Source organism: Hemiscyllium ocellatum, chromosome 4 (genome assembly GCF_020745735.1).
Source record: "Hemiscyllium ocellatum isolate sHemOce1 chromosome 4, sHemOce1.pat.X.cur, whole genome shotgun sequence".
Lineage (NCBI taxonomy): Eukaryota > Metazoa > Chordata > Chondrichthyes > Orectolobiformes > Hemiscylliidae > Hemiscyllium > Hemiscyllium ocellatum.
In genome coordinates this window covers 57271266-57297243 of record NC_083404.1, presented here as the reverse complement: position 1 = coordinate 57297243, position 25978 = coordinate 57271266, and the positions used below count along the sequence as shown (strand labels likewise).

General features: G+C 39.6%; 1 protein-coding gene across 9 annotated transcripts in view; it reads right to left on the bottom strand.

Annotated features, from left to right (window-relative positions):
- Window positions 1-2659: 2659 nt before the first annotated feature.
- Window positions 2660-25978, bottom strand: part of ubr5 (ubiquitin protein ligase E3 component n-recognin 5) — a 159276-nt gene continuing 135957 nt past the window's right edge. For 6 of the 9 annotated variants that reach the window (XM_060823253.1, XM_060823257.1, XM_060823255.1 and 3 more), the window contains 15 exons: window positions 24476-24696; window positions 24189-24309; window positions 23970-24068; window positions 22698-22941; window positions 21768-21876; window positions 20239-20383; window positions 19974-20104; window positions 19823-19883; window positions 12418-12596; window positions 12213-12297; window positions 11955-12110; window positions 10765-10878; window positions 8288-8432; window positions 4163-4248; window positions 2660-3749 (listed from right to left, as the gene is read on the bottom strand). In XM_060823253.1, the coding sequence (XP_060679236.1) occupies window positions 3537-3749; window positions 4163-4248; window positions 8288-8432; window positions 10765-10878; window positions 11955-12110; window positions 12213-12297; window positions 12418-12596; window positions 19823-19883; window positions 19974-20104; window positions 20239-20383; window positions 21768-21876; window positions 22698-22941; window positions 23970-24068; window positions 24189-24309; window positions 24476-24696 (2109 nt within the window). In that variant the 3' untranslated portion in view covers window positions 2660-3536. The remainder of the gene's footprint in view (window positions 3750-4162; window positions 4249-8287; window positions 8433-10764; window positions 10879-11954; window positions 12111-12212; window positions 12298-12417; window positions 12597-19822; window positions 19884-19973; window positions 20105-20238; window positions 20384-21767; window positions 21877-22697; window positions 22942-23969; window positions 24069-24188; window positions 24310-24475; window positions 24697-25978) is intronic. The other 3 variants (XM_060823254.1, XM_060823261.1, XM_060823262.1) reach the window with 1 other exon arrangement.

The window sequence follows — 25978 nt, the reverse complement described above, 5'->3', positions numbered from 1 at the left end:
TAACAAAATTAAATGCAGAAGAATCACATGAGATTTGGGCACGCAAAATCTACATGCATCAGGTCCACAAAACCACCCAAAATTGAGTGGCCACTTTCCTTTTGCAGCATTCACAAAAGAAACTCAACACTTTGTTTTGGCTGTGCTTCCTGTGAATGCATGAAAGAAAAAGGTGTGATCATTATGTGCAGAACAATCCTGCAGCTCGTCCTGTCAGTCATAGGCTGGATCTGTGCATGTGAACTATCATATTGATCTTTCATTATTGACAATTATCTTTACTTCTTAAAGAAGTGAAAAGGGCCATCATGCTATTGCTAGACAACCATTTGCTCAGTCAGTAGGCTCAATGCAAGTTCACTTTAGAGTCAGACCTTTTGGGTCATTTCAAAATACCTGCTTTATTGGCGTTAGAGGCCTCTTCAAAGGAGGGAAAGAAAAGGTTAAATAATTTGCCCAATTGAAGAATATCTAACAGCAAAACCAGTTTACAGAACAAAATGTTCCATTAGCTGAAACGAATACCCAGCTCTCATGTCATCTCCACATTAAGGAATGCTTAGAATATTCCTTCTACAATAGTTATCGAACAAATAATCCCCCATCTCATTTTGGGAGGGCTAACAAAACAAGGGAATAAATAATAAATGGTGGGGAGGGAGGGGGGGGATGGGGGAAGAGGAGCAAACAAAAAAGACAAAAGGGCCAAGCAAATCATCGATCTGGACTACATGGCCACAGGTCTCTGAAGATGGAATACAGAGGTGGTGGTAAAGGAAGCCCCTCTGATGCTCTTCTCCATTGTGAGAGGCTTTCAATACAAAGCAGTAATGTAATGTTGGAACTGTATAAGACTGTGGTTAGAATACAGCTGGTGCTGCTTAAAGTTTAGGTCACCATTTTACAGGAAAGACATCATTATGGAATGTAGAGATTCGTAAGAATGCTACCAGGGCTTGAAGCCCCATGAGGAAAGATTGGATGGGCTAGGTTTATTGCCTTTAGAACAGAGGAGGCTGAGTGATGACAAAGTATAAAGCAATGAGTGACTTGGATAGGACTGGACAGGGAAGACCTGTTTGCTTATTGAAGACGCCAATCACTAGACGGCACAGTTTTAAGATGATTGTCACGAGAATGAGAAGGGACATGAGAAAAAGCCTTGTTTTTAAAAGCTAGTGGATGATGGGTGGCTGGAATTAAGGAACCTGGATCTGCACCTGAAGAGCTGTAGTCTGCAGCTCAGTTGCTTGAAAGTGGAATTAGAATAGGCAGCTTATTTATTCAGTGGACATAGACATGATAGGCTGAATGTCCTTTTTCTTTGCTGGAACTGTTCTCCATTTTCTATCTCTGTGCAATATTTTTATTCTATTGTAAAAGATGGTTACTGCTTCTAAAGATGTTAAGCAGCAAAACCCTGTCTCATACACAATTTCCCACAATCTCAAGATGACTAACCTTTCTAATTCTTGACTTTTCATAATTTATAGTCTTTAAAATACTAACTGAAGCACAATTTCCTATTTACTTGGTCTTCTCGCAGAATCTTTTCACTATACTAATCTTCTAGTCAACATTATGTTTGTCTTTTGAAAAGGTCTTGGAACAAAGTGCACAATGTTATCTGCAACCTAGTATTGAAAATCTATACAACTATTCTTTACAATCCACTTAATGTGAAAGAAAAATCACTCCAATTCCAAAAGAATTCAGGATGAATAAATGCAACTACTTCTTTGGGCAAACAGAATTCTGATACTAGTTTATGCACAAATTTAGATAGCCCTTAGACCACGGTAGTGTTTTAGTTTTGCAATGTGTGAAGAGGGGTTGGTCCATTACTATGTCCTGGTGCTCAGTTTATGCTACTTGGAGATACCAGAGGTTAAGCATTTGGAACTCAAACATGGTGCACAAACTGATGAAAAATTGAAATCCCAAAACCGCATATTTAAACTTTGAGTAGACTAAGGAACACCTCTACAAGTATAAGATTGAAGATAGAATAAAAATTTCACATACAAGGTCAAAATCAACACAACTGATGTTGCCATATGTTTTCCTACTATATATTGGCCTTGCACTATTTAAAGACTATGTGGATACAAGCATAGGGTCATCACAGAATCCCTTGTCGTGTGAAAGTAGGCCATTTGGCCCATTGGGTTTACACTGATTCTCTGACCACCCAGACCTTCCCCCATAGCCTTTGCCTGTAACCTTGCATTTCCCATGTCTAATCCATCTAGCATACACATACCTGGACATTTCAAATAATTTAGCATGGCCAATCAACCTAACCTACACATCATTGGACTGTGGGAGGAAACCACAGCACCTGGAGGAAACCCAGGCAGATACAAGGAGAATGTGCAAACTTCACGGAGACTGTTGCCTGAGGGTGGATTTGAACCCAGGTTCCTGGCGCAGGGAAGCAGCAGTGATAACCACTGAGCCACTGTGCAGTTTGTGTTCCTATTATGTAGATTACAGAAAAAATTGGATTACTTCTATTATGATTCTCGCACACAGCAGAAATTGTAATAAACACTACAACTCTAATAAGTTGTTAGTTGGCACAAAAGTAGGGGAATAAGGTTTGCAATTCTAAACATGCTAATGAAGGAAGCAACAGGAGCGTATGGACTGCAGCAAGTACAATGAACGCAAATTTCTTTTATTTTAATACAAAAATGCATTTTTCCACATGTGCACTGGTTTGCCAACTCTTTGGTACAGTACACTTTGATATTTGGAATCTCAATTTAATAAACCATATTTGTTAAACTGAACACGATTACCCAAACCAAACCAATGATTTGATAAGTAGTTTGGATAAACAGAAGCATACTGTACAACCTGCTCAATAGCAGGCTCAGTTTTACATTGTGACTGAAATGTACTGTGAATACCAAACTAAATATTCTTATAAATTAAATGAGAAGATCTATATACCAGTTTTAGATCAGTTTAACAATGGCTTGGCAGAATGAGGGAGAGACTATATTTCACCTCTGTTAAAATTAAGAAATCATAACATTTAATTTAAAATTTATCCAATGATGAATGGATGAGGCAAACAAAAGGGCTTTTCCCATCAGGTTTAATAGTCACACACAAAATGTAAAGCATTCTCTGGTTTTATTCGGAATTTCCCTACTTCCCTCTATACAAGAACCTTTGATGAAACTTTTGACAAAGGCAGCAGTGAAATTTCAGAAACATTTCAGTTCTCCTAGGCCAAATGACCATAATCACAGTGTAACAATACATGATCTACTGTCATCTTTGGCTGGGGTTAGGCTAACAGGATACTGACTAGCCAAAGCCTAGGAGGTTACGGTCAAAGCTACTACAGCCTGTGGTTTGGACTTCCAGCTACAAGCCAAATACAGGAATGTTTACCACCACTGAACCTCCAGGTGTGTGACAGCATTACCTTCCATAAATTTTATAGACAAATGAAAAAATTAATCTACAAAACCTGGACCTAGTTATATTATTACACACAATTACACACATTTTATTATATTCTACACAAAACCAAAGTTCTTCGTCTTAATGGCTAGTAACAGTTTTTGTTTGAGAATCTGTTTGGAGGAATAAAGTGGGACATATAGACGCGAGATGCAAGTGTTTGCTGTTGGAAGATGTTGATCGTCTGGTGGTCGAATGGTGATTGATGGCATTGGTTGGAAACCCTCCTCACTGGCAGGCAACGATGGGCTCGATGTCCAGAAATACACCTAAAATCCAGAAAGAAAACCAATCACATCAGTCAGCAAATTACTCCCATAAGTCACTCCTCAGCACTATTATTATCTGATTTATCAAGATTAAATGTACTTATCCTTGCTTAAATCTGCATTAGTTTTCCAAACACAATTTAAAAATAAATCAGAAGTTGCGAGAAAAGCTCAGCAGGTCTGGCAGCATCTGTGGAGAGAAATCAGAATTAATGTTTTGGGTCTGGTGACCCTTCCACAGAACTGCAGTTCTGAGGAAGGGTCACCGGACCCAAAACATTAATTCTGATTCCTCTCCACAGATGCTGCCAGACCTGCTGAGCTTTTCCAGCAACTTCTGATTTTGTTTCTCATTTACAGCATCCGCAGTTCTTTCGGTTTTTATTTTAAAATAAATTGCTTTAGAGTCATACCAGATCCTGTCTTTCTGTCATGCTCATCTTCTCCACAATAGACCAGAACCACCGTTTAAACTGTAGCAATTTCTCAGCATTTTCCCCTGTCATAACAAAACAAATGTTACATTCATGCCTCTGGGACTAACCTGGAAATACCCACTCAATGCTTTAATTGCTTAATGGTGCCTCTTGTGAAAACAGCTGAACTTAAGAAGTCATAAATAAAAAAGAATGTAACCACCTTTCTCTGGCGGGGAAGAATATTGTAGTGATTGGGGGGGGGGGGGGGGGGGGGGGTGGGGGGAAAATGAGATTAAAAAATCTACAGTATAACTTACCTGTGAGTTTGACAGTGGTGGGTAAGTTGTTGGAGGGCATTCTGAGATATTGGATTTTTACACCTTTTGGAGGGGGAAGGACTGATTAGGGACAGTCAGCATGGCTTTATGCTTGGGAAATAAGGATGTAACCAAAAAGATTGATGACTGCAGAGCGGTAGTTGTCATCTACATGGCCTTTAGTAAAACCTTTACAAGGTTCTACATGGTAGACAAAATTAAGGTTCGATCACATGGGAATCAGGGAGAGCTTGCCAACTGCAGAAAAAAATTGGCATGATAATAGGAGACATAGGGTGATAGTGGAAAGCATTTTTCAGTCTGGTGACCTGTGACTAACAGTGTTCCACTGGGATCTGTGCTGGGTCTGCTTTTGTTTGTAATTATGTAAACTATTTGGATGAGCATGGGTTAATAGATTTGCGGATGACATCAAAATTGGTGGTATAGTCATCAGTGAAGATTACCCAAGACTATAAAGGGATTTTGATTAATTGGGCCAATGGGCTGAAGAGTGGCAGATGAGTTTAATTTGGATAAATACAAAGCATTGCATTTTTGTAAAACAAACAAGGGCAGAACTTATACAGTTAATGGTCGGACCCTAGATTGTGTTGTCGAACAAAAGATCTTGGGGTTCAGGTACACAGTTGTTTGAAATTTGCATTAGATGTAGACAGCATGCTTGCCTTCACTGCTCAGACCATTTTGAATGAGAGAGTTTGGACATCATGTTGGAGGTAAATACAGGATATTGATGAGGCCACTTTTAGTGTATAGTTCTAATACCCCTGCTATAGGAAGGGTATTATTAACTTGGAGAGGGCTCAGAAACGAGTTACCAGGATGTTGCTGGAAGGTTTGCATTTAAGGATAGGCAGGGACTTTGTTCACTGGAACATCAGGAGGTTGAGAGGTGTATATTTTATACAGGTGTATAAAATTCTGAGGGGCACAGATAAGCAAAGGTCTTTCTCCTAGGGTAGGTGAGTTCAAAACTAGGGGCCATATTTTTAAGATGAGAGGAATAAGTTTTAAAAGGGACCTGAGGAGCAACGTTTTCAGACTAGGGTGGTTCATATGGGGAATGAACTACGAGAGGAAGTGGCGGATGCATGTACTGTTACAACATCTAAAAGACATTTAGATAGGTACATGAATAGGAAAGATTTAGAGGGATATGGGCCAAATGCAGACACTGGAACCAACTTTGATTGGGAAACTGGTCGGTAAGGATGGGTTGGACTGAAGGGTCTGTTTCTGTGTTGTATGACTCTATGAAGGGACAGCAGTATTTGACACAAATTGAAGCAGTGGAGTAGCAATTCCACAGGCTTGTGCCTGCAATTCCTATAATTAAACACTCAACTTCAAGCTTGTAGAAGGGAATGCTCACCTGACCACTAAATAGTCAGATACCTTCCTGTCAGGAAGGAAAAAGTTCTAGTCACTATTTCTTGGCAGGCCAATAAGCTGTGCTGTGTGAGGGACTTTGACTTGATGCTACCTTAAAAATGACCAGAAAACACTAAGCTTAAACCATATCATTTGTAAAGATTTACTAAATTTAAGAGGTTACTACTGAAGAGTTTCTACTAAAATGACTTCAGAAAATTTATATGAAATCCTAAAAAAGCTTGAATATTTTGCTTCATACAGGATATATACAAACTTAGGAGCAGTAGGCCATTATTCCTCTCAATAGGGCTCCATCTTTTGATAAAATCATGTCCAATCTGTGGCCCCAACTCCACTTCCTGCCTACTTCCAATATCCCTTGTCAGTCTATCTAATCTGCCTAAATAATGTTCAATGACCTTACTCTTGCTGTCTGGGAATGGAAGTTCTATACACCCAAGTACCAGAGAATAAAAAACACTCATCGCCCCAAAGGGAGACCCTTTTTTTTAAAATACAAAATTTAGTCCTAGTCTCTCCATTGGATCTCATGTGTTCCAAAGATAATCTGCCAATGTTCTAAATACTAAGGAACACAGACTCAATGCGTTCAAACTTTCTTCATAAAATCCTTCACACAAACCTTCAAACTGTTTCCACCACAATTCTGCTCTTTGTTAAATAAGGAGACTAAAACTGTCCAGAAGTACACAACATAAGGTCTCACCAATACCTAGATGGCTGCAGAACGATACCCGACTTGTATATGCCACTCCCTTTGTAACAATTTTTCATTTGTCTTCCTAAATAATTTGTTGTACCTACAAAAAAACTTGTGATGTCATCCCAGGACATCCAAATCCCCCTGTATCTCAACTTCTTCAGTTTTTCTCCATATGAACATGCTGCTTTTGTAGTCTTCCTGCCAAAGTGGATGAGTTCACTTTTATCCACATTATATGCTATCTGCCAATTTTTTTGCCTACTTGTGTAACATGCCAGATCTCTTTCCAACCTTTGTGTCATCAGCAAATATTTCAATCATAGTTTAGGTCACTCAGAGTCTTGTGATTCAGTGGTGTCCTTATCTCAAGGCAAGGAGGCCCAGGTTCAAGTTTCACTTACTGCAAAAAAGTGTGTCAGACATATCTGAACAGACTGATTAAAGATAGCTACACATTCTGTCCCTTCATCTACATTATTAATAGAGACTGTAAGTAGTTGACACTCCAGCATGTATCCCTGTGGTACACCACTCTTTATATTTTGCTAACTCAAAAATGACCCAAGTATGCCCATTGCTTCCTGAGATAACCAAGCCTCTGTTCATGTTATAATCACTGGAGTTGAAAAGAGTGATTTTTGACTTGATTGAAGATTCTGAAGTTTCTTGGCAAGATGGACAGAGAAATCATTTTTTCTCTTGTTGGTGACATGTTAAAGTTGGGATTGTCCCTTTAGGTCAAAGCTGAGGAGAAATTTTTTTTATCTCAGAAGAGATGCTACTTTGGAACACTGCCTCAGAAGGCAGTGTCATTGAATAGGTTTAAGACAGAGGTAGTTTTATAACGTTAAAAACAAACTGCTGGCAAAACTCAACAGATCTGGCAGCATCGATGGGGAGAAAACAGAGTTAGCTTTTTGATTCCAGTAACTTTCATGAGAACTGCTAAGTTTCACCAGCAATTTCTGTTTTTGTTCCAGTTCTCCAGCATTTGCACTTGTTTTAAAAACATAAGGTGATCTAGAGTAGCTGGGAACATAAATTTTTAAATATGAATAGATTTTTAATGATTTACTGAATGGTGGAGCAGACTCGAAGCAAATGGTCTACTTTGCTCCTGGCTCTTCTGTTTCTTTGGTACCCCCTACACCGTGAGCTCATGTAGAAACCTTTGATGTGTCTTCTGGAAATCAAAAGGACACTTCACCCACAGGTTCTTCTTCATCTACTTCATACTTCCTTAAAAGAACTGCAATAGATTAAATCAACACAACTGCTCTTTCATAAATCATACTGACTCTGATTGCACTGAGATTTTCTAACTGTTAATTAACATCCTCTCTATTTCAGATGTTAAGCCAACTGGCCTGTATAATTTTCTCCTTTTTATATCACCCTTTCTCAAAGGAGGTGTATTCATTATTCGCCAATGTGATTATTTTCTTACTGCCACCTTGCTCTCTTCCCTTGTCCTTTCATTAACTTATATCTTCCCACAACATTTAGTTTAAAGCCCTCTCTCACTGCCCTAAAAACAGGCCTGATTACATTGTTAGATAAGTATTATTGCACGCATTCATTGTTCTGTACACAAGACTGGTATCCCAATGTTAAAACATCCACCAGCATTTAATCATCTTAATTTCCCTACACAGCCCAAAGCAAACAGTTAGTCCTTACCAGATTCATCATTGAAAGATGTGTAGCTAATCAACATTTGAACATTCACTTCGCCACATCCATTGACTAAGAGCCTAAAATCTTCTGCTGTCAGATCTTCTAGTGAATTCTTAGGAAGTACATCCAGTAGTCCTTTTCGCATTGCCTGTAAATTAACAAAAATCAATATACATTAAACACAAAGCAATTGATCACTGAAAGTGTACAAACAGCAACATTTTAAAAATTATCTATAATTTAACCCAGAAACAAATGGTTTTAGACAGGCCTTTACAGGAGATGGAGCTTGGATTTAACAGCTCATTTGATAATGCAACATTTCCCAAGGTTGAACAATTATGTCTATTCTCAATCAATTAGCACAAGAAATAAGTGAAAACCAAAAAATAAATCACTCTTCTGCAAATAATTTCCTTCCTATTGCCTTCTCATCTACATAAGTAAAGGATGCAAAATGTTACTGTATTTAAGTGATCAAATCAGGGTTCAGCTGAGCCAGGCCATGGACAAATAGAGCTAGCCAAATTAAGGGATGAATTGGAGGCGAGTAGAAGATGGATCAGAGGAAAAAACGCGGAAAAACATATTCACCCAAAAGGTGGCGTTTGTCTGGAATTCATGACCCAATTTGGTGGTCAAGGCGGAAACCTCAACCTACTTAAACGTAATGTATGGATTCTCTGTGCTTTTCTAAGGTTCAACATGAATTGAAGTACGTCCTGCTGCATGACAAGGTTTAAAAATTGCTTTGCCATGAGTCTTCATAAAAAGACCACAATGGTGAATTACCAATAGCACACTGAACATTAAAGTAAAAAGATGTCAACAGATTGGCCTGCTGGTCCCAACATATTCACTAGAGAAAGTTAAAAGAAATGGGAGCTGTGTTCTGTGAGCACAGTATTTGTATTTAACAGTCTGCTGAAGTTAAGAACTGTTTCCACTTCATACAGATATATATATAATATATATATATAAAAAAAAAGAGTCAGGAACAAAAAAAATCTGTGGTATAGGTGCCATTATCCTTCAGAATGTGGTGATGAACCAATTAGCTTCACTTGGAATGCAAATTGCTGTCCAAGATTATAATTTGTTGTAAGAGATTATTAATGTACAAATATCATGACAAGATGCCATCTATTAAATAACACAAATACTGTGGGATTAAAGGGCAGATTTTGGGTAAGGTAAAGTTTTGGTTGCATGTTTGTGTAAGTTGCCATTAGTCGTAGTCGGTTTGCTTCTTCTAAGTGGCAATTAATGCAGTCCTAAAGAAATAAGTTTTCGTGCAATTAATTGCCACAATCTGCATCAAATGATTTGATTGAAGCGTTTCATGAAAATAAATTATGCAAAAATATCACATGGGGACAGGGAAATAGATTTCAAATGTAAAATGCACAAATTAATGAAGGGTTTTGACAAAATAAGAATGGAGAAATAATTTACACAAGTTACCATTGAGATGATGCAAAACCATTATCAATAACCACCTTCCTAAAAGAATGCAACTAATTCCTGTATAACTCTTGTCCAAGAGAAGGATGATCTCATATCCCACTAACGTCATTTAATTTCAATTAAGGCTCAGTTGTATGCCATGGAGAGTTGAGAAAGATCTAATCATCATAATCCAGAAACATCTGAAGTTTCACCCAAAGTCCCATGAAGTTATAACAACATCACATAGGAGTGATCTTCCTCACAATACTTCATTGTAAACAGAAATACTCTGCTACCCTTTAAGGCCTCATGTGAAACACTATGTCCAGCTTTGGTGTTGTCATATTAGGGAAGAGAGTGGGAGATGTCCTGCAAAGATTCAACGGTAGCTCACCAGATTTAAACTATGTATTAAGGCCTTGGTTAGCATAGGGTGCAATCTGTGGTGCTTCAAACTCTAGACAATTAAAGAGATTTAATATAAATTTTCAAAGAACTACAAGTATTATCTTCTGTCCAATCCATAGAATGAGTTGGTTGGTTTAGGAAATACCAGACAGTACAAGAAAATCTAAGTTAGATGTAAGAAAGGATTCTTCTCTTCAAGCACCCCACCCCACCCCCACCTCCACCTGCTGCTTGCAAGATTGCTTTCAGTCATTAGAGAAATTCTTCAGTTTTGTTTAAAAAGCATCACATGAGAGATTCTGTGAAGGTATAGCGAGGGTGGGGGAAGGAACAGATTTCCACACTTGACTTTTCACATGCAGTAACTGAAGCCTACATACGACCAAAGGATTATGTTGTGTCATTTTTTACTTAAAGAATTTCACCTGGTGTCAGTTACGTTCTTATTGCCTTCAACTCCAATGGAGCAAACTTCATTATTAAGAATCACATTTTCTGTGCAACAGCAAGTGTTTCCATAGCATCATAACTGATTTACTTTCACTGCAGTCTCAATGAATAACCTAATAAGTAATCTTTCCAACAAAAGTAACAAATTTGCATTAGAAATAAAAGGGACTCACATGAAGGGGCTGCTCAGCAACCACCAACATTCGATATTCTGCATATTTCCTAACATATTCGTAAACATTCAAAGGAGTGACTGGGATGTTGGCTCCGCCCGGAACAAGTTCGACCTGGAAAGAAAACATTTTTTTAAAACTGAGCTACAGTTACTGAAAAGACATTTGGGCTTTAACCTAAAGTAATACTGTATTAGAATGCCTTTTTTCAGGCAGCTGTCACATGAAGGTGCAACATTAGGCAGGGGGTGAGAATCAAAGCATTATTTGCATTACAGTGCCCAATTGTTATCCTTGCACAACAGAAAAGGTAGTTGGAAGCTTTCACAAACAATTCTGTAGTCAGAAGAATGTTTAATCTGTGAGGCAAATGCCAAGTAGTATTGCTCTTGATGTGCTTAGACTCATTTCTATTCCTCCCTTCTAAATATATTGTAGTCCACTCATAAGGATATTGTAATGCTCAAAGGGTAAGAAGAAAAAAAAACTTGTAGGGAAACTAACTACATTGATTATAAACTCAATCAACACTGTAAAGGTTGGCACATTGCATGATTGTGTCAATTCGACGAGGTTATTTTGTGAAAGCGATGGGGTTAAAAGTTTCTACTTTGATAATATTTTTGTCAGACCTTGTAATTAATCTGTAGAATTTATTTGCTTTGAATGGTTCACACCCTGTAACCAATTTTGCATCTTGGTCTGGCAGTTTAGGAGACTAATTTCTTCATTAGCTTGAAATGTGACATTGTGCAAAGAGGAATCAAGTTTTTTTTAAACATACAAGTATGTTTGTCTTGCACACTATGACAAGGTGTGTAACAAAGAAGGATAGGAAAGGCAGCAACTGGTGGTCATGATCCTCATGTGCAGCAATGAATCCTTCAGCCAACGAATGCCACGGCATTATGAAGAATCATTTCAATCATCTGGCACATAACTGGTGAACCACAGAGAATGCATCCCAATAATGTTTTTACAAAATTGTACCAAATTAATGAAATGTACTTTAAGAAAAGACTTTTTAAAGAAGTGACATATGCGGCACTTGCATCCTACAGTCATAACTGGAATTGCAGCTGGGAAGCATTCTAATATAGTATTACTTCAGGTTAAAGTATAAATGCTTATTCATCTACTCAAAACCAAACAAGGTTTACTAGTTGTGAGGAGTCACTGAGAAAACATACCTGACCTCCACCTTCTTCCTTACATAGATCAATAGCAAAAGCTAGGTCCATTGCTGCAAAGACTGCATATGCATCCTGGCTCTGGGAGGCGAGGATTAGTTGGCGTAAACTTTCATACATCACATGATCAAAGAAAGCAAAATCATGCCAATTCACCTGGAAAGTTAAGAAATTATTTCCAAATCAAATTAACTCCTAATAGTATACAAAAATAGAAAAAGTCAACAAATTAAGCATTCAATAGAAGCACATTCTTACTTTTCTTCCTAGAAGAATTTTAATAACATGCCTATTTAGGGTTATCGGGCAGAGTTCATTTTGTAGCAGACATAGACCCAATATCCTGAAAAGGAACAGAAGAGTATACTAATGTAATTAAAGTTCAAACTAGTATTCCAACATGCACAATAGATTCACAACTGATGTCATAAAAACTTCATGATTGCATAGCACCTGACTTTACCTGCCAATATTACGGAAACAATTGAGACGTGCTTCTGTGTTTTTGCCTGGCCTTGGTGAATAGAAGCCTCTCTTTCCAGGCTGGTAGAAGAGTGGCGCATTGTCATCACCATCATCTGGCTCATCCAATTCCATATCGACTACACTTCGGCTCGAGCCATGTCGTTTTCTAGTGTCCTGCTGCAGAAGAATAAAAGAAATCACCTATAACTTGTAGAAGCTTTGGTTGTAGCAGGACTACATCTGTACTGACTGAACTTTTGCTTTTCTCTTTTGCTGAAGCAGAACTATGAAACATCATAGTCCAGGGACTTGCAGCAAAGTGTGCACAGATTATTACTTATTACAGGTAGGCATGTGCACATATAGACAGACAACTTGATGGAGTTTAGAATTAGTGACATGTTCGAACCTGATATGTTTCAACATAAACATGTAATATTCTAAGTTCTGTCAGGGCTTGAAGACTAAAATCACGCTGTTTTCCCTGCTTGAGTTCAGACCCAGGGTGTGTCCCCGGATGTGGCATAGATGATGTGGTTCTGTTCGCCGAGCTGGGAATTTGTGTTGCAGACGTTTCGTCCCCTGTCAAGGTGACATCCTCAGTGCTTGGGAGCCTCCTGTGAAGCGCTTCTGTGATCTTTCCTCTGGCATTTGTAGTGGTTTGAATCTGCCGCTTCCGGCTGTCAGTTCCAACTGTCCGTTGCAGTGGTCGGTACATTGGGTCCAGGTCGATGTGCTTATTGATTGAATCTGTGGAAGAGTGCCATGCCTCTAGGAATTACCTGGCTGCTCTCTGTTTGGCTTGTCCTATAATAGTAGTGTTGTCCCAGTCGAATTCATGCTGCTTGTCATCTGCGTGTGTGGCTACTAAGGATAGCTGGTCGTGTCGTTTTGTGGCTAGTTGGTGTTCATGGATGCGGATCGTTAGCTGTCTTCCTGTCTGTCCTATGAAGTGTTTTGTGCAGTCTTTGCATGGGATTTTGTACACTACTTTGGTTCTGCTCATGCTGGGTAATGGGTCCTTCATTCTGGTTTGTTGTTGTCAGAGAGTGGTTGTTGGTTTGTGTGACAATGGAACAAGGACATGCCACAACCCAAAGGACTAGCCACACTACCATACATCAAGAGCATATCCGAATTGACAGCCAGACTATTGCGACCACAAGGACTCATAACAGCACACAAACCAACAGCCACTCTCAGACAACAACAAACCAGAACGAAGGACCCGATACCCAGCATGAGCAAAACCAATGTAGTGTACAAAATCCCATGCAAGGACTGCACAAAACACTTCATAGGACAGACAGGAAGACAGTTAACGATCCGCATCCATGAACACCAACTAGCCACAAAACGACACGACCAGCTATCCTTAGTAGCCACACATGCAGATGACATGCAACATGAATTCGACTGGGACAACACTACTATTATAGGACAAGCCAAACAGAGAGCAGCCAGGGAATTCATAGAGGCATGGCACTCTCCCACAGATTCAATCAATAAGCACATCGACCTGGATCCAATGTACCGACCACTGCAACGGACAGCTGGAACTGACAGCCGGAAGCAGCAGATTCAAACCACTACAAATGCCGGAGGAAAGATCACAGAAGCGCTTAACAAGAGGCTCCCAAGCACTGAGGATGTCACCGAGACGGGACGAAACATCTGCAACACAAATTCCCAGCTTGGTGAACAGAACCACAACAACGAGCACCCGAGGTACAAATCTTCTCACAAACTTTGAATGGCATAGATGATTTAGGACTGATAGGAGGAAAGATTTCCTTACTCAACCAGTAGTGATCCTGTGGAATTCTTTTCAAAAGATGGCTGTGAAGGCCAATTCACAGAATATATCGAAGAAAGAAATAGATAGTTTGTCAATTTTAAAGGCAAAAGGTATGGGTGGAAGCAGGACATTGCGATCAGCCATGATCATAAGGATTGGCAGAGCAAACTCAAAGGGTTGAATGGCATTTTCCTGTTCCCAGTTTGTATGTAAATAGAATTCAACATAACATGGATAGACAACATTATAAATAGACAAGTGGCAGACAATTTAATACAGAAGAAATCTGAGTGACACATTTTGTCTGAAGGGACAGAGAGGCAATGTAGACTTATAGAACATAACAATGCATTGTAGGCCCTTCGGCCCTTGATGTTACACCAACCTGTGGAACCAATCTGATGTCCACTTATCCTACACTATTCCATTTTCCTTCATATGTTTATCCAATGACCATTTAAATGTCCCTAAAGTTGGCAAGTCTACCACAGATGCAGGCAGTGCTTTCCACGCCCCTAATACACCGAGTAAATAAACTCCTCTCACATCTGTCCTTATCTATCACTCCTCAATTTAAATCCATGTCTCCTCATGCTAACCATCACTATCTGAGAAAAAAGGCTCTCACTGTCCACCCTATCTAACCCACTGATCATCTTATGTTTCAATTAAGTCGCCTCTCAACCTCCTCCTCTCTAATGAAAACAGCCTGAAGTCCCTCGCCTTTCCTCATAAGACCTTCCCACCAAACAAGGCAACATCCTAGTGTATCTCCTCTGAGCCCTTTCCAAAGCTTCCACATCCTTCCTATAATGTGGTGACCAGAACGGTACGCAATACGGCTGCACCAGAGTTTTGGACAGCTGTAGCATGATCTCATGGCTCCAAAACTCAATCCTTCTACCAATAAAAGCTAACACACCATACATTTAGGCCTACTTAACAACCCTATCAACCCTGGTGCAACGTTTTTCTAGATCCATGAATATAGACAACAAGATTTCTCTGCTCATTTACACCATCAAGAATCTTATCATTAGCCCAGTACTCTACATTCCTGCTGATCCTTCCAAAGTGAACCAACTTGCATTTTTCCACATTAAACTCAATTGTCCACCTCTCAGCCCAGCTCTGCAGCTTATCTATGTCCTTCTGTAACCTGCAACATTCTTCAAAACTATCCATAGCTCCATCGACCTTCGTGTCCCCCGCAAATTTACTAATCCATCCTTCTACGCCCTCATCTGGGTCATTTATGAAAATGATAAACAGCAGTGGACCCAAAACAGATTGGTACACTACTAGTAACTGAACTTCAGGATGAACATTTCCCATCAACCGCCACCCTCCGTCTTCCTTCAGCTCGCCAATTTCTGATCCAAACTGCCAAATCACCCTCAATCCCATGCCTCCGTATTTTGTGCAATAGCCTACCGTGGGGAACCTCATTAAACACCTTACTGAAATCCATATACACCACAATCGTTTTATCCTCATCCAACTGTTTGGTCACCATCCCAAAGAACTCAGTAAGGTTTGTGAGGCACAACCTACCCTTCACAAAACCATGTTTACCAGTCCTAATTAACTTATTCCTCTCTAGATAATTATAAATCCTATCTCTTACCACTTTTACCAGCACTTTACCCACAACTGAAGAAAGGGTCACTATAATTCCCAGTAGACATATGACGACATAAATCCCTAGGACTAGATTAGATTACTTACAGTGTAGAAAGAGGCCCTACGGCCCAACAAGTCCACACCGACCCGCCGAAGCGCAACCCACCCATACCCCTACATTTACCCCTTACCTAACACTACGGGCAATTTAGCATGGCCAATTCACCTGACCCGCACATCTTTGGACTGTGGGAGGAAACCGGAGCACCCGGAGGAAACCCACGCAGACACGGGGAGAACGTGCAAACTCCACACAGCCAGTCGCCTGAGTCGGGAATTGAACCCGGGTCTCAGGCGCTGAGAGGCAGCAGTGCTAACCACTGTACCGCCCACAAACTCTGTGGAAAGCTAGGGAAGTGAATGCTGGGCCTCTTGTTGAGATACTTGTATCATTGATAGTCACAGGTGAGGTGCCAGATGACTGGAGGCTAGCTAACGCGGTATCATTATTTAAGAAAGATGGTAAGGACGAGCCAGGGAACTATAGACCAGTAAGCCTGGCATCAGTAGTGGGCAAATTGTTGGAAGGAATCCTGAAGGATAGGATTTACACCCATGCGGAAAGGCAAGGCATGTTTAGGGATAGTCAACATTGTTTTGTGCATGGGAAATCATGTCTCACAAACTTGATTGAGTTTTTTGAAGTAGCAGCAAAGAGGACTGATGGGAGCAGAGTGGTTGATGTGATCTATATGAACTTCAGTAAGGTGTTCAATAAGGTTCCCCATGGGAGACTGGTTAGCAAGGCTAGATCTCACGGAATACAGGGAGAACTAACCACTTGGATACAGAACTGGCTTAAAAGGTAGAAGACAGAGGGTGGTGGTGAAGGGTTGTTTTTCAGACTAGGGGCCTGTGTCCAGTGGAGTGCAACAAGGATCGGTGCTGGGTCCACTACTTTTCATCATTTATATAAATGATTTGGAGGTGAGCATAAGAGGAAGCGTTAGTAAGTTTGCAGATGACACCAAAATTGGAGGTATAGTGGACAGCGAGGAGGGTTACCTCAGTTTACAATGGGATCTTGATCAGATGGGCCAATGGGCTGAGAAGTAGCAGATGGAGTTTAATTCAGATAAATGCGAGGTGCTGTATTTTGGGAAAGCCAATCTGAGCAGGACTTATACACTTAATGGTAAGGTCTGAGGGAATGTTGCTGAATAAAGAGACCTTGGAGTGCAGGTTCATAGCTCCTTGAAAGTAGAGTCACAAGTAGATAGGATAGTGATGAAGGAGTTTGGTATGTTTTCCTTTTTTGGACAGAGCATTCAGTATAGGAGTTGAGAGGTCATGATTCAGCTGTACCAGACATTGGTTAGGCCACTTTTGCAATATTGCATGCAATTCTGGTCTCCTTCCTCTTGGAAAGATGTTGTGAAACTTGAAAAGGTTCAGAAAAGATTTACAAGGATGTTGCCAGGGTTGGAGGATTTGAGTTATAGCGAGAGGCTGAATAGGCTAGGGCTGTTTTCCCTGGAGCATCAGAGGCTGAGGGGTGACCTTATAGGGGCTTTAAAAATCATGAGGGGCATGGATAGGATAAATACACAAGGTCTTTTCCTGGGGTGGGGAGTCCAGAACTAGAGGGCAAAGGTTTAAAGTGAGAGGGAAAAGATATAAAAGGGACCTAAGGATCAACGTTTTCACGCAGAGGGTGGTACAGGTATGGAATGAGCTGCCAGAGGAAGTGGTGGAGGCTGGTACAAATGCATTATTTAAAAGACACCTGGATGGATATATAAATAGGAAGGGTTTAGAGGGATATAGGCTAAGTGCTGACAAACGGGATTAGATTAGGTTGGGATATCTGGTCGGCATGGACAATTTGGACTGAAGGGTCTGCTTCCGTGCTGTACATCTCTATGACTCTATAAAGATCAAAGCCATAGGCTCTGCAGTCTCCTTCCTGGCTTCCCAGAGAATCCCAGGATAAATTCCATCTGGCCCAGGGAACTTACCTATTTTCATAATTTCCAGAATTGCTAACACCTTCTTATGAACCTCAATCCCGTCTAATCTAGTAGCCTGTATGTCAGTATTCTCAACAACATGGTTTTTAACAGTGTGAATGCTGACAAAAAAAAATGGATTTAGCGCTTCTTCTATCTCCACAGACTCCATGCACAACTTCCCAGTACTATCCTTGATTTGGGCCTAATCTGTCTCTAGTCATTCTTTTATTCCTGGTATACCTGTAGAAAAGAAAGTTTAAGAGTTTTCCTTGATCCTATCTTCCAACAACTTCTCACGTCTCCTCCTGGCTCTGCTTAGCTCTCTCTTTAGGTCTTTCTTGACTAACTTGTAATTCTTAAGCACCCTAACTGAGCCTTCACATCTCATCCTAACGTGAGCCGTCTTCTTTCGCTTGACAAGCGATTCAACGTTTTTAGTAAAATACTGTTTTCTTACTCAACCACTTTCTCCCTGCTCAACAGATACATACTTATCAAAGACACAAAGTAGCTGCAACTTGAGTAAGCTCCACATTTCAATTGTGTCCATCTCCTGCAGTTTCCTTCCCCATCCTATGCATCCTAAATCTTGCCTAATTGCATCATAATTGCCTTTCCCTCTGCAATAACGCTTGCCCTGTGTTATATACCTATCTTTCTCCATTGCTAAAGTAAACATAACATGGCATTGTTCTGAGATGGATGGTCAGGGATAGATGGACCTGAGTGGTGGGATATTCTGAGAGAGCAGTTATTAAAGCATATTGAATCTTGAGCTTCATAAATATGGAGTACAAAAATAGGGAGGTAATGTGGAAGTTTCATGAAGCTCTGGTTAGACCATAATTGAAGTACCATAACCAGTCATAGCCATTTCACAGAACGAAGGATATATCCCGTGGAGGCAGAAAATGAGACTCACACATTTCCAGACATTTAGGATGAGATACTGGCAAATTGGTAACATCATTGGATTCTAAATCCAGAGACTATACAAATACTTCAGTGAAGAATAGATTCAAATGCTACCACAGTAATCAGTGGAATTTAAGTTCAGTGAACTCATCCAGAATTGAATGCCTGTCTTAATAATAATGAACATAAAACTATCAATAGTTGTAAAAACTGACTTGGTTCACAAATATGCTTTTAGGAAGGAAGTCTGCCATCCATACCTTTTGTGACCTACATGCTCCTCTGGACCCACAGTAATGTGGTTAGCTCTTAATTAACTTCTGAAGTCATTCAGTTCAAAAGCAATTAGAGATGGCCATTATATGCTGGCCCTTGGTAACAACGCCCACATCTCAAAAGAAAAGCTGGGGTTGCACCCCCTGGAGTGAAGGAGATGAGGGAAGGTTTGAGAGAGGCATACAAGATTCTGACAAATTCAGATATGGTACACAAAGAAAAGCTGCTCTCATTCGCTGAAAGTTTAATTACAGCACACAGGTTTAAGTTTTAGTGCAGAAAACACCGGCAGGTGGGGCAGTGAGGAAAAAGGCTTCTGCATAAACACAGGGAATGGCAATTACCTAGAACGTGCCAACCATCAGGATCTTAAGGAGAATACCATTCATGATGTAAAAAAGGAAATTGGATCACCACCAGACAAAATAAATCTGCAGGGCTAGACTGGGGGAAACAGGATTGACTGGATTTGTCTGCAAAGGGTCAGCATAGACCAGATGGGCCAAATCATTTTATTCTCAGCCAAAATAATAGAATAAAATTGAAAAGGCTAGCACTGGAATTCTGGAAATCAAAAATTTTTGCTGCTCACAACTGTTAGATTATCAGCAATAAGAACATATGAAAACAAACATAACATAGAAGTCATGCAAAAAATACCACCAGGTAATAATATTTGCCACGTACTTATAATTATGAAAAATTTTCCTCTACTGCAAGCCCATTCCATAATCTCAAACCCAAATGATTAGATTTATTCAAAAGTGCATTTTTTTTACCTGAGATTTATCTGATGAGTCGAGCAATCCTAAGTCCAATATACTATCAGCACCATTTTCCCTGCAGAAAAATTGCAATTTTTAGTAGGACAGATTTTTACAACACAAATACAGGATTAGAGAGAATCATGGTTTTATGAATTTTCTTTACCTTCCATGTGCAATTATGAGTTCCATGGCCTCATCAACTCTTGCTCTTAGTGAGTCTTCACTAGCTAAAAGTAGCAAAAGCTGTGCAGGAGATAATTCTAGTAGCATTCCTGTAATTTTACTGGCAAATGCCTGAAATTTAAATTTAAAAAATCAATTAATGCATTACAACTTTTATTTCAAGCTCAAATTTTCTTGCCAAAATAAATCAAACTTGAATAAGGTTCTACAGGTAGAGATTACACCATACTTGACAGTATACTTACTGGTTGCATCGCTTGAACCCGAGGGTACAGTCGCTCTCCAAGTGCTTGTCGATGGGCTGGCAGCGGATCTAGATCATCACTAGGATTTCCTTCTGATGCTGGCCGGAAAGGTCTAGTATCTATGGAAAGTTGCCTTCTTGATTCCCTAAGAATTAAAAACAAATACTAACTTTATGTCCAATCGTTATTGCATTATATCTGAACAATCACCCACAGAATTGCTGCATTATTTCTTCAACACATGATTTACACTAAACTGGAAATGTGAGTGGAGCCATCCTCGACTTTTAATTATTTAAATAATGTGGAAATTTATTTAAGCAGTAAACTTCACATCTGTATTTAGAACACACTAAGTTCTTTCAAACAAAACTAATCTGGAATGTCTTTTTACTGCACCATGTGAATTTGTTACACAGTTTTTCAAGTTGAAGTGGAAATAGGAAATTCATTTCACCAAGTTGTTTTTCAGGATCTAATCTGATTATTCAGTACTGTAAGTAGAGAATGTGCTAACTTTTCAGTATTTTCTTGGTATTTGTAAGTTAGTTCTATAGTGCCAGTACTTGATCTGTTCAGGTGCTTGACAACCATTCCACAATTAAAACGTATGAAACTGACCTTTGAAGTGACATGTCAAGTTTGATGTGAAAATGTGAAAGCTGATTAAATGCCTTGGCTTTGTGAGAACAGCTCCAAATCTCAATTTGATATGAACGTATTGAAATAATTTGATCGTTGAAGCAGACTTGTAACAAAACGGATTAGAAAAGTTCCATGTTTTAGATTTTCCACAAACCCTGGTCGCAGCAACACACACCAAGCAGCATGACTGAAAAAATATTGGAGTTTGCAAGATAACGAACTGCAATGTTTTACATATGACATTCCAGGGAACATTTTTCACAAAGGAATCTGGATTAACCGATTCCTTGGCAAATCCAAGTACAATAAATTTCAAGCAGTGGTTAGTGATACATTGAGAACACAGGCTGGATAGCAAACATTAAATATTTTTCAGCTTAGTAGACAAGGCTGCAGTGCATAAAAACTGTCGCAAATGCAAGCTGGAATTGGATTTCACTGATCTGATAAAATTCAAACTCCATTTATATCACTGACATAAAATCTTGCCTTTGTTAGCTTCCTCAAAGTTGCAACTTGCAGGTAAACCTAAGCAAACTGTTTGTTTACATGAACAAACAGTTATATTGATTTAAATGGAATTTGAACGGAATCGAAATGTGAAGTCACAAAACTGTCTAGGATTGAACTATAGGTAATGACAATTCTCCTCTCTTCAATCAGAGATCTGAGTCTATGTAAATACCAGAGTAAGACCAGGTCTATAGCATAAGCAGTTTTTTTTTAAATAAAGTAGGACAGGAGAAAGTACAATATAAAATTGAACCACATCTTTCTTTTTCCTTCAATTGTTTGTGTATATACATAAAGACATTATTTCAATTGTGCTTCATATCATGCAAAGCCTTTTGTATTTAACAGCTGATATAACAGTTTGCACTCACCTATCTCTGTCTCGACGAGAGCCTGCTCTCATTCCACCACTTCTCCTCATTTCCCTCTCTCTCTCTCTTTCTCGCTCCCTCTCTCTGTTTCTCAACCGTTGCATTAAACCTAAGGCAAAAACAACTGATCAAAAACTTTGATATTCGATTTTATTAGTGCTATTAAAAGATACATTGAAGACAGCTGTACCACTGATTAAATTAATTTTAAGGACCACAACATGGTTAAATTTTACAAGATTTCAAAGCTCTTTTGAAAATCTACAAATGTTAAGAATATATTTTGGATCTAATCGTAATATTTAATGCTACTTCCAACATAATCGGAACCCATCTCTCTGCATATATATATCTAAAAGCTCTAACAGTATAGGCTTTGGAAACCTTGCCTTACATAACGAATAGAAAAATACATTAAAAACTAACCCTACAGTTAAAAGAGCACAGTAAGAATGCATTACTGTTTAGCACTCTACATAATCTTTCATAGAAAATAATACCAACGAACTGGAAAAATAACCTTCATGAGGAAGATCAGTAGCTTGCCATCATATGCGTTAAAAAAAGAGACTTAGTTTCAACAAACAGCTCTCTCAAAGACATCAGTGAGTTATTTTATCCTTTTATTTCCACTGTTCTGGGTTTTGATAATTCGCTCCTTTGATGTAATAATGATCAGTAGGGTTGGAGGCTATGTGATGTGAAAAAGACATGCAGTCTAGGATTAATCATGATTGCATTAGCTTGCCTGATCTGAGTGTAACAGTTAGACGTTATGCCACCAAATTTTCCTGTTAAGTATTTTGAGATGGTGACAACATTAAGTTCTATTGAAAGGTTCCTTCAATTTTCCAAATACAAGTTAAGTGGTCAGTGATTTAGGAACTACATGCATATTAGTTTCTTGAGGAGTATTCAAAGATGACATACTGGTTTGTAATCCCTTGCTAGCATTCTGTATACAGTCCAGGTTTGGCAATTTTTCACTAGATAGAAAGGCTTGTGCAATTGCAGTGTAAAAACTTCGAGCCACTCCACTGCCCTCTCCTGGTTCATCTTTGAATGTAACCTTCACCCTGTGTACAGTCATTGGAGTTGTAGTGCATCGACGGCCAAAATGGTTATTTAGCTGCCTCATTGTTTGCTGAATCAAGAGGTCACGATCTCGATCAACCTGAAACACCACAGAAATTAAACATGAACAGCCTCTTCTCATCAACATCCAAAAAATGTCAAGACATATGTGAACTAATAGAGCAAATACTATCCAAATAAAACAGGAAGTTGCCATTTAAAAAAAGTTTAAAAAGACTACTTGATGAAGACAAACATAAAATAGCAAATATATATTCATTTCATCCTAATAATCAGGATGTTTACATGTCAATTAAAGCTCGCTAAGACTTCGAAGGACTGGCTAAACTTTACATAACCCAGAAAATTCCAGGTTTAATGTTTATATTGTATGAATGAATGATTGTAACCAGCCAAGATGCAGGCAGTCTGATTGGTGATAACATTTGAAGCCAGGGAAGAGAACATACAACCCAGGTTCTCAGCATTGACTGTTACCCACTTGCAAATACACACATGGGAACTTCAGTCACATGAAATCAGCATCAACTGCAATGTTCCTGATAATCAAAGAAATTATTGCCCATGCTCACTTATGCAAATGACTACCTGAATAAGGACAGAGGTAAAGTCACCAACATCCCAAAGGACCTTGGGCTGCTCTCTAATTAGAGAGATGCAACTGATGGTGGGTTTACCCTGAGGGAAACCACACCTCAGGCCGGGGGAAAGGTTGAGAAGGTGTGAACTCTGTGGTGACATCAACCAGCTCAGGAACTGAATCCACACTGTTGGTGTCATTCTGCATTGCAAATCTGCCATCCAGTCAACTGAACTGACTCCCTGCCCCGAGTAAGGGATAAAGCACTACCAGATCTCATGCAAAAGTGCCCAGCTTCTTAAGACAGTGGTTGTAAGAATACAAATTCATGTAGGACTTGCTTTTACTACAACAAAATGCAGTTTGATTTAAAATAAAGACTAAAATGCCCATACCAGCTTCCAAGGAAAAAAAAACCTCTTATCCTCTCCCACCTTAACTGCTGGTTCTAGAAGTCACTGGCTCATACAGGCCTCAGAGGCCCAGATTGGTGAAAAGAAAATTAGAGGGATATGTCTGCTTATTACCTCTAAAGTTAGGTCTCTAGACTGAGCATTTCTTAGTTTCTCCATTTCTCGTCGGAATTTCGACTCTTTAACTTCAAAACCACCAAGTTCAGTCAAAATCTGTTGAAAGAAAAGTCCACTCTACATTATTTGAATTGAAATTATGTTCAGCCTGAACACAAAATAATCATAATGGTCTAGTATTTTAAAATTTTAATGTTGTAAGTTAAATATCCTTACTGATCCAGGTTCAGCTCCTACATCCTCCATAAACACTCTTCCAAAGAGTTCTAATGATAGGCGCCAACGCCCCAACAACATGTCATGAGAAACCACCATACCCATGAAACTACACTGCGGCCTGATAATCAATAAAAACAAGGAATTAATGATACATTTTTAACACCACAAGCAATAACAAAATATAAAAAAATTCAGCAGAGCTTTGTAAAATTTTACACTATTTGAAAGACAATTAGAATTTAATAAAAACATCAAGATTACAAAGGAATGGGAAGAACAGTTACCTAAATGAAGTAAGTGGTGGTCCTTCACTTTCAGTAAGCCCAATCTCAGCCAGTAAACTGCTTTTTAGTTGTGCTGCAAGGTCCTGAGCAGATGGTCCTATTCGTGAATTTTCAGATTCATCTTCTGGTAATACTTGCTCATCCGTGGCCTTCCTCTGACGATTTTGCATACTCATAACATTCTTCAGGTTAGAACAGTAAGACATTTTTGTGGGAAGCACCTAAGGAATAAACCACAACATTCCAGTAAATGAGTAATGTTCAGCTTAAAAATACTTCTGCAACTACGCTCAGTTTAACATTTTGACACGAACTGCGTTTACAGTCATCTTGGTTTCCTTAAGGCAAAAGTGAAATGTTAGATTAACCAAAAGCATAAAACAAGATCACTTCTGTAAGTTTTGATAGAATGTAAAAGAAAGCTAAGTGTTCAGCTAGTGAATATGCAAATGTACTTTTGATATTGTGAGTACAACAAGATCAATGTTGTGTACCAGCTGCTTTTTCTCGAGTATGTTGAATTGATAGTAGAATTAAAAGCACAAGTGATCAAAAATAGCTTCCTGGAGAAGATCCAAGATGGCGGCGACCCAGCAAGTCTGAATCTATAGTGCTCCTCCCAAGACTTGGGCAAAGTGGGCCAGCTGCCTCTACCACACTTACCAAATCATTTAAAATAGTTTTTACTTAATGTAATTAGGTGCTCAGTACTAAATTTAAACAGTCTAGTCTCCTGTAAAAATGACTAGGGAAAAGAGCCCGCAGTTCTCAACAGGCAGGAGCCCCTCCCCAAACCTCCCCAGCTGCAGCAGAGGCATCCATAGCTGCCCCGGAGGACTTATCTACGGTGGTGAGCCTCACGGAAATAATCTCCAAACATGACGTGAAGATCGACGTCTTCATCCAAGAGTCCCAGAAACATCGAGGAAATCGAGCACCGAGTCAGAGGGGCAGAGCTAAAGGCTGCGTACTCCAAGACTATAGCAGAATCGGTCGTGGATCGGGTCCGGACTCTTGAACAGCAAGTCCAGACCGTAGAGAATCACACTGACGACCTCGAGAATAGAGGTCATCGAAAAAATATTCGTTTGCTGGGCCTTCCCAAACAGGAAAGTGTTCCTCGAGCAGTGGCTTCCACAGCTGTTAAATCTGGAGGCTGGATCAGACCAAGTAAGGGTGGAATGGGCCTACCGGGTTGCAGTGCGCGGGCCCGACTTGAACCAGTGCCCCCACCCTGTCCTGTTCCGGCTGCAGAGCTATAAGGAGAGGCAGATGCTCTTGGAAGCTTCCAGAAATCTTGGGAAAGACCCCAAGCCATGATTTATAAAGGATCTAAGATTATGTTATTCCAGAACTTTCCCCCAGCTTTGGTCCGAAAGAGGAAGGCGTTTGATGAAGCGAAGAAGCGTTTAAGGGACTTAAAAACATTCAGTACTCCTTGCGCCACCCAGCTACGCTACGCTTCAGCCACGAAGGGTCCGTGTACAACTTCGGATCACCGGA